This window comes from Rhamphochromis sp. 'chilingali', assembly GCF_963969265.1.
Source record: "Rhamphochromis sp. 'chilingali' genome assembly, chromosome: 1".
Classification (NCBI taxonomy): domain Eukaryota; kingdom Metazoa; phylum Chordata; class Actinopteri; order Cichliformes; family Cichlidae; genus Rhamphochromis; species Rhamphochromis sp. 'chilingali'.
The window spans coordinates 52,409,346-52,423,048 of record NC_137929.1 but is presented as its reverse complement, the minus strand read 5'-3'; the positions used below and the strand labels follow the sequence as shown (position 1 = coordinate 52,423,048).

Genomic DNA, 13,703 nt, shown 5'->3' with positions numbered 1-13,703 from the left:
GGGGTTCAATGCCCTGAACAGCCAGCCTACACGCTTTCTCCCGGGCGCTAGATTGGTGGCTGCCCACAAATGCAGAGAAGGAAATTCCCCATGGGGCTCAATAAAGTATACGTTGTTATACCAATGGTATTGTTCTTCTGTAAAAGTAAATTAGTCTTTCTCTCTTTTTATCCTCTGTGCATTACATTGTATTTTGTGATTTCTAGAAAACAGCGCGGTGAAGTGACTCAGGACACAACAGTACTGGTGTTGTGTGAAGATGCGATCCAGTCATGCATTTATTTTGCAACATTTTTAATCCATTATATGCCATTACAGATAATATATTGTAAATAATGAGATGTGTTGTACCTTTCTGTGCAACTTTTCTGTTAGAAGTTATGCACTGTGACGACACCAGCACTCTCAAAACTTTCAACATGTTCCGCCATCTCCATGGTTACAGCTGGTGTCTTTCCTGTAGATTAAATCCGGAAATTAACAGAAAGTAACAGAATTTCAAACATAAAAAGGAATATAATTTGAACTTTGGCTTCAAAGAGAAGGGTTGTGGACTATTTGGGAAAAACAGCTGTTGCAAAGTCTGGAATGAACATTAACCTTTAGTGGGGGTTTTTTTTTCCACTAATGATATCATCTCCCATTTTATCTTTCTTTAACCCTGCCCCGTCTCTCTTTTTCTACTGTATTTTTGGTTCATTGTGTTTCTGTTCATGCTCAAAAACCTTCCATTGTGGCTACATTCAAATAATTCAGCAAAAAAGAGAGAACAAAGGGGGCAAAGCCCATTGGTTTAATTTGTTACACAGGAAGGTTTGGTTAGTTTTTTTAGTTGTTTTTTTTAATTAATAAATTAAATTAGAACTTAAGAAAACTGTATTCTACATACTCATGTTGTCTTTGTCTATTATTACAATCTGATTGATAATCTGACATTTAAGTGTGTAAAATGTGCAAAACCTAATAAATCAGGAAGGGGATAATCCTTTTTCTCAGCACTGTATCTGATGTACGTTTGTTCTTTCCCTTGTTTTCCTTTGAAAATACTCATACATTGTTCATACATTTACAATATGCAGATATTTTGAGATACCTGCATTTAACAAGTTCACTCAAGTCACCTGGATACATACAGAGAGAACTTGAGCACAAGCAGAAGTACAGAGTCAGTGATGGTGACACAATGATAACACACTCAAGCACCAACAAACAAGAACTGAAACCAGGGTTATAAAACACTGCCGATGTGATACAACAGACAGTGACAAAATATCTTAACAATCTGGTTCTGTCATGTCTGTGTTTTATACAAATCTGTCCAGTCCAGTCTATTACACATACCGCAATGTGATTAAAAAGTATAACATCTGCTATTGGTTAAAACTGATAAAAAAATACATACAATTAACTTTTTTACAAAAATTCAAACAGTCATTTGAAACCCACTCATCTTCAGCGTGTTGCACCATCTCCATGGTGACAGCTGGTGGTCTTACTGCAGTGGAATTAGGAAACTGTAACATAGTTTGTAACTTAAAAAGGAATGGTGTATTGTTTTTTTACTGGATTTGAGTAGTCAGTTGCCCTGCATATAACACATATTGTATAATTCACCTTCATTCATCTTAATAGTAGTTTATATTAGTTTATATACATTGATTTCAAACATATATGGTACGTACAATTTTTTGATGGTTCCCAGCTCTGAAAGTTATCAGACCAGTGAATTGCTGTTAAAATAATTGTGTTATTGTGTAAATTTGTGGACATTTTCCACAAATGACTTGGCTGCAAACAACGATGGGTAACTCATTAATTATCAAAACTAGTATATATAAGGAAAAGGGGGCAGCAGCGAATTTATGTATTTATAGTTATGCTTAAGACAAGAATTACAAATCTATCTTCCTGCAGCAGTAAATGGAAACCACAAGATCAGTGGCAATGCAGTATGCAGATATAACCGCTAGATGGCATTAGAGTCTGACCAGAAAGAAAGCAGGAATAAGAGGCCAGGAGTTGGTAGTCACAGAAGAAGCTGTGAATAAGGGAAAACACATGTAAATACAATAATCCACATATTTTACAGAAATAGGCTAAAGGTTGTGTGGTTCTTGTGTGACAAATTTAACTTTATAAAAGTATAAATAGTCTAAATACATTTACAGGTTTTCCAATTTTCCAAATCCTCTAAATGACAGGAAATCAATGTTTGTTTTGTAAAGTAATTAAAAGTGGGATTCAAACTATTTATTATTACTATACCATTATTTGTGTTATGAAAATATTAAGAAATGACTGGTGTCCACTTGTGACCAGTATTTTTACATTGTTTGCCCTTACCCTATCAGCATTGTTTACATGATCATGTTTACTCCTCCACCCAAGATTGTTTCAGTTAAACACTACTCTAGAGTGGTGTTTTAACCCAGTCCAGTTTATTCTCTGAGTGTACTCCAAGGTTTAGTCCTCCACTACGTCCACGTCAACCCCCTGGATTTAAACAGGGGTCACAGCTTTCCTGGTAGCAGTCAATTCTTCTGTCTTTGTCACACTGAGGTGCAGATTATTCTGCTGCTCCACATGAAACAAGAGTCCACCATGGCCCAGTCTCATCACCCTCACCGATGCATCCAACCACTGCAGTGTCATCAGAAAACTTCTGAAGATGGCAGGTCTCTGTGCAGTGGTTGAAATCTGTGGTGTAGTGGGTGAAGAGGAAGGTGTGCCACATTTCTGTGGGAGGCGGCACATTTCAAATACCAGGAGAATCTCTCAGTGGCCTGACAGCGTCAGACCACAGTGAGGTTCAACTTAGCATGTAAACCCGCGACCCGCAGACAAAACACCAGAGGTACCACAGCTGGACGCAGTGACTCTGGGTGAGCGCTAAACATGTGACTTATGATCTTGAGAAGCCGACCAGGTGCCTGCTGTGGCCAGAGAAGAACGCACTAGTGGCTCTTGCTATGCTGGCAGCAGAGATGTTGGTTTAAGCTGGGGAATCTCACCCCCAGCCCTCCTTATGGCTGCATGCAGCAGGGACCCACCAAGCCCTGAAAGGCTGATGAATTATATGTGTAAGAGAGCGAATACATACTGTATGTGTATCAGATAACAGTAGGGTCAGCTGTTTTGTTTTTTTTGTCTAGTGTAACAACATTACTATAGGATCTGGGCTATTCTTCTAGGTTCACAAGAATGAGCTATCACAGGATGGTGGGAGTGTGTTCAGAGGGATGAGGGAACAATGGGGCTGTAAGCAGGTGTTTCGGCCATATTGGACAGTTACGAAAGTGCTTTGTGCAGCTGCCTGTTATAGATGAAGGAAGTGCAGATGGACTACACAATTATTGCTTATTTATGATGAATTTATTAGTGATTAATTTATGCTGAAACCTCTTCTTCAGCTGTTATGTAATCATATGAATACCACAGCCTCTATGTGTGTTCACATTCTTATTAACAACAATTTTATGCTCTACTGATATAAAATAAGTAAAAAAAAATTAAAATGATTCTATTTCCCAAACTATAATAACTCTGCATTATTTGCAATTGTTCGCTGTGCTTAGAAAATTATATTAGTAACGAAAAATAATTTGTATTTTGAACACAAACATTCATACAGTTAATTAGTTCATTTTTAGCTGAAACTGACGATTGTTTTAAGCATATTAATCCTACAAATCATTTCCTTTATTTGAATATGTGATTTTCTAAAATATTTAAAAATGTCTATTACAATTTCTGTTACAATTTCCTACAGTCCAAGATGATCTACTACACTTTTCAATATTCTGGAGAACGGTCAAAAACCCACAGATTTCATAATAAATCTGCTAACGCACACCGGGGAGACACGAGCGTGAAAACCTCTGAGCGCAACACACAGGGCTTTATGCACAGGCAACCCCACTTAGGTTTTTATGGTCGGTGTGCCGTGCGTCCCGTGACAAGTTTAACATCACACTCAGCGGTGCACAGTCTCTGTGGCACGTCGTGGGGTCGTGCACTCCTTGATTTTTGTAAATTCTACAGCTGGCGTGTACGATCGTGTTGGTTTTTACCACTATTTTACTGATATTCTAGCGCAGAACATACTGACACACAACAGTTTGTCGAGGTTTTTCTCTCTCTTTTCTTTCCACAAACTAACATTTTCGCTTTCGGTTTTGACTTCTCCTCATCAGCGCGTTTGGTGCGATATTGTTTAAGTGGCGACACCTATCGAGAATACCGCAGCGCCTTCTTCAGCCTGAACGGCGGGTATAAGTAAATATGGCTGTATCTATGTGATGATGTTAAACGAAGGGACTATTGCATAAGGTATACTGTCAGCTGAGTAATGCCGATCCTCCCAGGCGAAGATGTGCCGCCTCCCATAGAAGTGTGGCCCTCTCTGCTTGCCATACTCGCTCCGAGTGGAGGCGCAGCAGGACAGCGCCCACATTTTCCTCTGTTTCCTGAAGGTAGGCGACTATATTCCTCTGCTTTTATCAATACACAGCTAATCTCTTTAGTTTATAGTGTAACGGGATACGGGTCATTCCTGTATATGTGGAATATGTAATGGAGTCCAGAGACAGTCTCAATGTAATAGAGAATTAAATAGACATAGAGAATTGTCTCATTTGCTATAATCAGGCTCACTCAGATACCGTGTCTCTCACTGACACAATCTGAATGGTAGTAAATATACAGATAACATCCGGTGAGTCCAGAATAACTAATTGACTCACAGGCTTTTAGAAGCTATTGCAAAAAAAAAAAAAAAAAAGGAGAGTGAACTGAACACATCACTGGCTCTTGAATTATTATGATGACTTACATTTGCAACTGAAACACATTACTGCTTTTGAATAGCTATTCTATTTCATCTCATTTTATTCAGCTTTTATCCCTCTCTCTCTGATGTGAAAATGACCAAAGAGATACATATATATTTCTTTGGTCGTGCAAGTAAACAGAGCAGAATGTTCTTTGCTTCCATGTTTTAATGTAATATTCATATCATATCAAACACTCCAGCTTACCCTAGGAAAATTAAACAATGTCAGTGTACAGACATCATTTTTTATACAAGGTATCTTCAAGCCTGCATCCCATTTAGTTAATGGCATCTTCTTGTGTAAAGTAACAAAATGTAGTCAAAATGTTTCTCATGATTTTGTTTAATATATAGAAGAATTGTTGTCTGAAGACCAAAAAAAAATGGCCAACAGAATTACTTTTCCAAGTGAATCATTATGCATTTTGCTATACTGGTCCATTTGATAGTCACATTAGATCTTTATTAGGATTATTTTATTTTGAGTTATTATAATCAGAACAGACAAGACCCGTGGACAGAAAAGAAAAAAAAAGAAAGAAAGAAAAGTTGAGGAGAAAGTTAACAGAGGGAGAGGAAGAGACAGAGAAAACACTGAAAATCTGTGCAGGGAAGCTGCTGTTGTTTTTGGTTGCATAAGTATTCAGTGTTATTTTTGCAAACAACATATGCATAGGTAACACTAAGTAAGAAATATTAAATGTCACTGCGCAGCACAAGGTATCAATAATACATGATGTGTTTAGAGGCATCAGTCGACCAACTACAGTCAGTGCTCGGGTACGTCAGCTAGTACAGCAGAACACTGTGCTCCGCAAAGTCGGAAATAGCTCATGTACTGCTTAACTAAATTTGTGGATTGCCAGTTGCGGTGAGTTCCTGCTGTTTGAGGCAGTCCATTTCTTCCTTTAGTCCCGAGTTTAGGTCACCCCCAAGAACAAGTGAGCAATCTAGGTGTTCAATGAGTGCAATTAAAAAAAGCATGGATAAAAATGTTTGACATTATATGACTTATTCATTAAATAAGCCAAAAACTCTATGAACTACCAGATTATTACTATATTTTACATTACACATCGGCTGGTAAATGGACTGATTCTTATATAGCACTTTTCTACTCTCCTGGAGTACTCAAAGCGCTGCATACAACATGCCCCATTCACCCACTCATACAAACACTTCCTTCTGTACTCAAGTGCAATCTAACCAACATTCACACTCCGATGGACACATTGGAGAACAACTTGGGGTTTGTATCCAAGCCTTCTGTTCAGTAACTGAACGCCGAACTTGCACCGTGACTTCAAGCATATCAACAGCAATAGTAGAACAAATAGGCAAAGTCTGGACTGAGTGACATCTGTAATTCTCTTTCTCCTTTCCACAAAGAACGCTAAACATGTGATGTTTGAGAGTGTTCATGAAGAAGTATAGAAATGGCCAAAAGGAGTTGCACTGTGTTTCTGGATCTGGAGAAAGAATATGATAACGTGCCTAGAAAGTGTTACTGCAGGAAATCAACATTGGCAGAGATGTATGTGAGGTTGGAGCTGGTAATTGTGTAAACACACAATAACCAGACTGATTCTGTGTGCTGTTATTCTGTTGTGGACCATCTGGCAAGATATTGAAAACAACAGCCTTTCGTACTCCCTGCGGTGCTGGCATTCTGAAATACTGGACGAGATGAAACATGCATCACTCATTCTTCTTTTAGTTTAGACATGTAGAGCTCAAGATTGCTTATCATAGTCACACAGATGACACCCACACTTGGAAAAATAACTGGATGATTATGTTCCCTTAGATTCACTAAAACAGTTTATAACATGTAATCAAAGTATTTCCTCCACCTAAAGTGAACTATGACTAATTGTTCATTGTGTTTTATAACTGGGAAAAAAAACTCAAATGCAACTCACAAAGCAACAGCTTATTTACACCTTAAACTCCAGCAGGTCAGACTACTTCAATGATCAAAGATCTTCCATTTCCAAAAAACTAGTGCAATGCTTCTAGAAATGGGAGAACTGAAGATTTAATGAACAAATATATAAATTAGATTTCTTTGTTGTTGTTTGACTCACCAGGAATCAGAAAGTGAAAATGAGTCTTCATTCTGCAGAATCAGAAGTGTCTGTTAACTTCTGCTAGTAATAATTTAGTATTTGTTTTTTATCTTATCTGAGTGACATTTAGACAGACACATATTTTGCAGCTGCTTAGATAACTGTTACTTTTATATGCCCACAATGCATATCTCATTTCAACATGTAAATTAAAAGGTTTTGATAGTGTGTGACATGGTAAACTCTAAACTTCTATCGGGGGGAATAAAAATATTAATAAAAATGTGTTGTAGTCACAAAGTTGCTTAGTGTTTTCACCACAATGGTGGGTCATTGCCTAGTTACAGGACAAGCTATATGGTGTACATATAGCATGCTATACAGTAAGTCCTTTTCTACAAACCCTCAGAGGTGAAACAAGTTAAAACACTCTGAGTTTGGATTTGTTTTTATAATGTTTTTCCAGATATTCTTAGGTGTGAAAGGTTGACTAGCATCCAAGCTAGACTGGTCTGACTTCATACAATCAATGAGCCCTGCACCAAGAACATGGGGTAGACATAGGCTACGTTCACACTGCAGGCGAAAGTGCATCAAATCCAATTTTTTCGACCCTATGCGACCCATATCTGATCATGGTATGACAGTGTGAACGGCACAAATCCGATAATTTCAAATCCTGGGTCACTTTCGTATGTGGTACTGAATCTGATACATATCCGATGTTTTAGAAAGCGACTGTTGTTTGAATGGTCAGGTCGCATTAAATCCGTCTTTTACGTCACTGACACAAGACAGACGCCAATTATCAGCGCCGGAGAAGACATCGCGAACGCTTCCTGTCCATCCCGTGTAGATGTCAGTGAAACTGTTGGGAAGACAACGTTGGAGAAACGTGAACTTTTTATTTCTACTGTATAATCTGCAGATTCTGACAGAAATCTCAAATATCCTTTGAAGCACCGCTCCTCTCTAAAACAGCAATAACGATCATTATTAGGTTATCTACATTATTATGTAAATAACAAAATAACTTAAAGCAAAAATTGGGAAACGTAAAGTCCGAAGTCTTCATATTAAGGGCCATCAGTCAAAAATACTGTTTGCTCTGGGTCTGAACAGAGCGCGTTGTGTGTGACGTCTTCTTTTGCGCATGCGGGCCGCTTTGAGCGTTCACACTAGAGCGCGTTTGCTGTCGCATTTTATTTGCAGTGTGAACAAGCAGACAAAAAAATTAGATTTGATTAAAAAAATTCTGAATTGAGCATTAAGACCTGCAGTGTGAACGTAGCCATAGATGTGTGGGCTGACTGTGTTATACAAATCTGTAATCGTGTTTTTCTCTTATTTGAATTTGCACTGCCTCTTTTCTGAACAGAGAACAGTTCAGCTGAAAAGTTGACACGACCAAGGAAGGAAGCCGAGTTGTGTTGATTTTTGCCCTTCATCTACAGGTAAGCTAACTACAATCAGCCACATGAAAATAAATGCCTTAATGCTTCACCATGTTGTTTGTGTGCTTTGTAGATATACAGATTTTGACAGTGATCAGTGCTGAATGCTGCTTTCAGGTTTAAATTTTGTGGTTTGAATTTTAAACTAAAATTATTGGTCTGTGTAAACTACTTGTATGAAAAGTAATCTAATGTAATATGATGCATTATCATGCATTATTATTATTATATTTACAATAATTACATTACTTACATTTGTCAGACACTCTAGTGATGACAGAATATTATCGCAAGTCAAATCCAAACATGCAAACATTGACTTCTAATGTGCTGATCAGGCTCAACCAGTCTGATTATATTTTAAGTGACCATATTTGGCATTTCCTGTTTTTGACTGCAGTTCCTTTGAACAGGAAAGACTTTTAAACGGCCCTGCTAGCATGATGAATTTACGGAGCACCATGAAGTCAGCAGTAGGATTACTAATTTTCCTTCTCAGTCATGATGCCTCAACGGGTACGTTATATGTCTTTATTATACAATAAAACAAACTTGATCTGAGGTTAACCATTCCACGTATTACATTTCAAAGCATGTAACTGGTCGAATTTACTTATTTCCTCTGTTCTCAGTAAGTCATTTTTTTCTGTTTTATTTAAAATGGTCATATATAAATTCTGATTTTGGTTAGTACAGTGTATAGAAGTATCATATCTAAAGTGAATGTTACACCGGATGTCATTTGGTGAGATCAAGTGATATTTGACAATAAATTAATTCATATTTTATTTTTCTCAATGTTCCACCAGCTCCAATAAACATTGCTTCAGCGTCGACAGAGAATGCAAGTAAGAGAATACTTCACTTATCTGGTTATATTCCAAGGATGATACCAGATGATAAGAAAGGAACTTGGCACAAATGAGCAAAACAGGCTTAATAGATAGATAGATGGATGTAAACTTTTAGTCAAGTAAAACGTGTTTTTACAGCCAATGCTTTCATTTATTCTTCCAGGTCCTCAAACAGGCATTTACCTTGACATTGGCATCATAGCTGGCATTGTCATGGTCACTGTGATTGTCTTTGCCTTGATAGGAATGTCTGACCATGAACAGGATAGTAAGTGTATTTAAAAAAAAACACACACACATTTGAGAGTTGACAACATCATCTTTCATATTCACTGTATGTGAGATTTTAATGCTAGAGTTCAATCTTATAAAAAACATTATTCCCTCTTTGACTAACTTTGACTTCATTTACTCTTTTTAGACGAACGTGTCAAGTTAAATAAAGGTGAGTATTCTTGACTTTGTTGTTGATATAAACTAGTGTGCAAACTAGGTTAAAGTGGGTAATGTTACAAAAATTCATGCATTGACCAGAATGATTAAATTATTAAAACTGTTTATTGTTTTGGGGGGCACTGATATGTGTGTTTGTGTGTGTGTGCAGGTACGACTTCAAGCCAGGAAACACGCTGTACAAAATGTTGCGCCAAATATTCTGAATATTGTTGCAGTCTTTTATCCTGTTGTTGTTCAGGTTGTGCTGAATCACTTACCAAAGCTTGTGACATATGCTGCATGTCTCTAGGTTATGGATGTATGGTACCTTTATAAAGTATCCTTTGAATGTTCTATACATCATTTTTACTGTTATACAGCTATCCATGCTCATGAAAGTATCTGATGTTATGTTTTGATATAACCTTTCTACTCAGTAAACAGACAGCATTGCTTTACAGTGCAAGCTGCTTCCCTTCATCCACATGGACTCAGAAATTACGTGCTATTGTTTACACTCTGCAAGCCTTTGGAGCATAGTTACCGATGGAAAAATATGTTATGCAATGTACTAATTAGTGTGAGCAGTGTGACAGTCAAGAGCACACTTATAACTGTTCTTGTGAGAAGCCTGTAGAAAGAAAAGTGTTATTGTGTGACAGTTTTACAGCAAAGGAGGGTGAGAATGATACAATGTAATAAAAAGCTCATTGGGAACTTCCCCTTTTGAGCACTTGCATTTGAGGTACTAGAGTCTGGGACTCCTTAAAAAGAAAGACGTTCTCCAAAAAAGCAGTTTGAGGATGTAGAGGCGACTGGGAGAGTGATGAGCTCCATAAACCAGAGGAGCGAATGGTGGGAGTCCGGGACTCCGACTTTTCTAGTCCGGGACTAGAGGGCAGCGTGTACACGTCAAAAGCAAAAGTAATAATAATAAATTGTTGTTGTTGGGCAAATAGGTTTTCCGACAGAAGCTAGATGCAAGGAAATGCAAAAACCTAGTAAACCAAATACGAACTAAGGAATTATGCAAATCAAAAGACAAAAGGAATTCATGGTAGAGAAAGGGACAGTGAAGACCTGCAGTTGTCACGCACATTGGGCACGAGCTTCCTTAGGAAAGAACAAAAGAGGGGGAAGTAAAGCTGGCAAAGAAGGGAGGAAGACTTTCTTATATGACCAGGGACTGTTAGCGGATGCAGGAGGGGAGAAAAAAGATGATCTGCTGAGCCAATTTGAAAGACATTTTACACATGGAGGATAATATACCACATGTGACCCTAAAAATTGGGGAAAAGACATAATATTATTCTGTGATTGTGGACTCACACGGGCAGTAATCTAAATGCTATCTAATGTTGTCTAAAGAAATGGGTAAAAAAACTGTGAAAATGGAAAATAGGGAGTCTGGAGAAACAAACTGTGAGTGCTGGAGTCTGTTGCTCATCCTTAGGCCCTGTAAATTTGCAGGGGAGAAATTTAATGACTAAACTAGGAATAGAACCAGTAAAAATAATCCCCTAAACATTTTAAAGCCCTCACCGAAGACAGCACCCACTAAAAAAAAAGAAAAGAAAAGAAAGGGTGAGCAGAGATGTATCTAAATTCCACACATGGAACCAAATAATCATGAGCTGGAGAACAAAGAATATGATGTAACAGCAGTAGCTGAAGTGAAAAGCATTTAGGATGAGCATATCGAAAATCCTAACCAGAAGAGATGTGTTACTGAATGTTTTTATTGATAAACACAGCCTTAATTATGTGTATGTAAATGTGTATATTCTTTAAATTGTTTTGTGTGTTGTGTCATGTTATAATTTGGGGCATAACTGGATAAACAGGAGGGAAATGATGGAAAAAATATGTTACGCAATGTACTAATTAGTGTGAGTTGTATGATAGTCAAGGGCACACTCAGTACACTTAATGCAAGCATGCCTGGTTACCAAAAAAAGTATTACAGTATCTGCTTATTAAACGACAGACGCTTATAACTGTTCTTGTGAGAAGCCTGTAAAAGGAAAAGTGTTGTTGTGTGACAGTTTTACGACAAAGGAGGTTGGGACTGATAAAATGTAATAAAGCTCACTGGGGACTTCCACTTTTGACCACTTGCATGAAACCTTGTATTTGATGCTTTTGCTCCTTTGCAAGAATAAAAGCTCCAGTTTTTGACTGTTGTTCATATTTGCTAATTTTTATTCTGACACTTGCCCTGAATCATTCTTGATTTTCTACAAGGCTGAAACTCTGAAGGTAGCGATGACACACTCAAAACAAGTACTGAGGTAAACCAAAAATTTAAAATGAACATTTACAACAGAACTTGTGTTTACTTCATCTGAAATAATGTTAACCTAAAAAAAATAAAATAAAATAGTTTTAAGTCCTGGTGAAAAAAATGAACTGAAATTTATTTGAACAGGACTTTGAATTTTAACTGATTAAATATGCTAAAATACTAAGAGTGTGGGTGTGCCAGGTAACTTTAAACCTGCAGTTGTCATCAGGGTTTCATGTCGTTTCTCCTTTGTGAAAACATGTTGTATGCGTCAGTTCTGCTCGTGGGTCAACTATTTATTCCGACAAACTTGTCCCTCAAATTGCTGTTTTTGTTTTGTGTGTGTGTGTGTTTTAATAACTACATAAACTTCTCATATGCATTCAAATTGCCTCCCTTGCAGCAACATCATCTACAGACTTACAAAGCTCTTCAAAATGACAACACAGAGCAGTGTTACTTTCGCTATCCAGACACACACACTGACACAGTGACCTAAATGTTGGTATTATCTGTCACTCTACTGTAGGCCGTCTGACAATGCACTGAAAACCTACTTGCCTGTCTACCATAGCTGGACTGGCCATCGGGCATACCGGGCATTTTTTTTTGGGGGGGGGGGGGGGGGGTGTAGAAATGACTGAAAGATTAATAGGCTCTGTTTTGACTTTTGTTCAAAAAAGAATGACTTCATATAGGGAAAAATATATATCACATGTGCAGGACACCTTAAACTAGTTTTTTAATTAAGCAGCAAGGCAGAACAAAATCGGGGCTGTATCAAGACACAGGGACTAAACCCCAATTCAACCAGATCCAGAACTGATCTGGAATTAAAACAGGACTACACGAGTTCAAAATCAGGACTACTGAGGACTTAACCAAGACAGAACCAGAATCAGAACTAGATGATAGTAGCACTAAAAATCATCATAGACCTGCACTACACTTATTTTTTTAATTCTACCAAAGTCCACTATTTAGACTGAGAAAAGTTTATATAATTATTTAGCCTTGTTGTGCAAACAAGACTGCATAACTTAACCTGTTAACTCACTCCTCCAACCTCATTTTCCTTTCAGTCCAACAGCTCTCATACAGTCAGCAATCAAATTCTCCATTCATCCTTGAGTACTTGGTCACCTTTAAATGTCACTATTAATTTTATCAACTTATTTATCATTAGTTTAACACTAATCCACTCTTTAATTTGCTTTATTTACTTTAGTTCATTTTCTCCTATTTGATCACTACGATTTCTTAACTCTTATTATGTCACAGAAAATCAACTAATCTTCTTTGTCTCCCTCTTTGTCATCAAGGAATTCTCACACACTCACAGGCTGGTCACTAGCCCCCACCTTTTCTTTCTCTCTCACACACACACGCACATTTTACTCTTCGTTCGTTCACACACACCTCATGCTTCTCGCAGTCCCATTCAAACTTTCTGCGAGACACTTCTGCTAATTTAGGACAACGCCCTAATCAGCACACAGAGAGGGTGCCCGTCCGCTCTCGTACACTTCACAAATCATTCAAACTGCGCCACGGACTCGATACCGCGGCTACTTTTCCCCAAAAAATATAAAACCAAATTAAACCCCCCAATTGACTTCACAGCTTGCAACAATTCGCGACACGGCCGCCTGACGCGATTTCTGCACACCACAAACACACACTTTTAGACACGAATCCTTTTTGTTACTTTAATTGACTTCCGTCTTCAGACGAGACGCCGACTCTAACGGCGCTTTCACACACACTACACCGTCC

At 37.9% G+C, this 13,703-nt stretch overlaps 1 protein-coding gene across 3 annotated transcripts; it reads left to right on the top strand.

The window, feature by feature from the left end:
- The first annotated feature begins 3,987 nt into the window (after window positions 1-3,987).
- On the top strand, window positions 3,988-11,836 carry LOC308408165 (uncharacterized protein). Of its 3 annotated transcripts, none has more exons than XM_080900301.1 (7): window positions 3,988-4,472; window positions 8,279-8,354; window positions 8,768-8,870; window positions 9,164-9,202; window positions 9,372-9,476; window positions 9,630-9,653; window positions 9,954-11,836. In XM_080900301.1, the coding sequence occupies exons 3-7, from the start codon at window positions 8,795-8,797 to the stop codon at window positions 9,977-9,979; spliced, it is 270 nt and encodes an 89-aa protein (XP_080756427.1). In that variant the 5' UTR covers window positions 3,988-4,472; window positions 8,279-8,354; window positions 8,768-8,794; the 3' UTR covers window positions 9,980-11,836. The 3 variants fall into 3 exon arrangements, with proteins under 3 accessions (XP_080756427.1, XP_080756425.1, XP_080756426.1); XM_080900299.1 differs by having other exon boundaries at window positions 9,813-11,836; XM_080900300.1 differs by having other exon boundaries at window positions 8,755-8,870; window positions 9,813-11,836.
- Window positions 11,837-13,703: the final 1,867 nt, after the last annotated feature.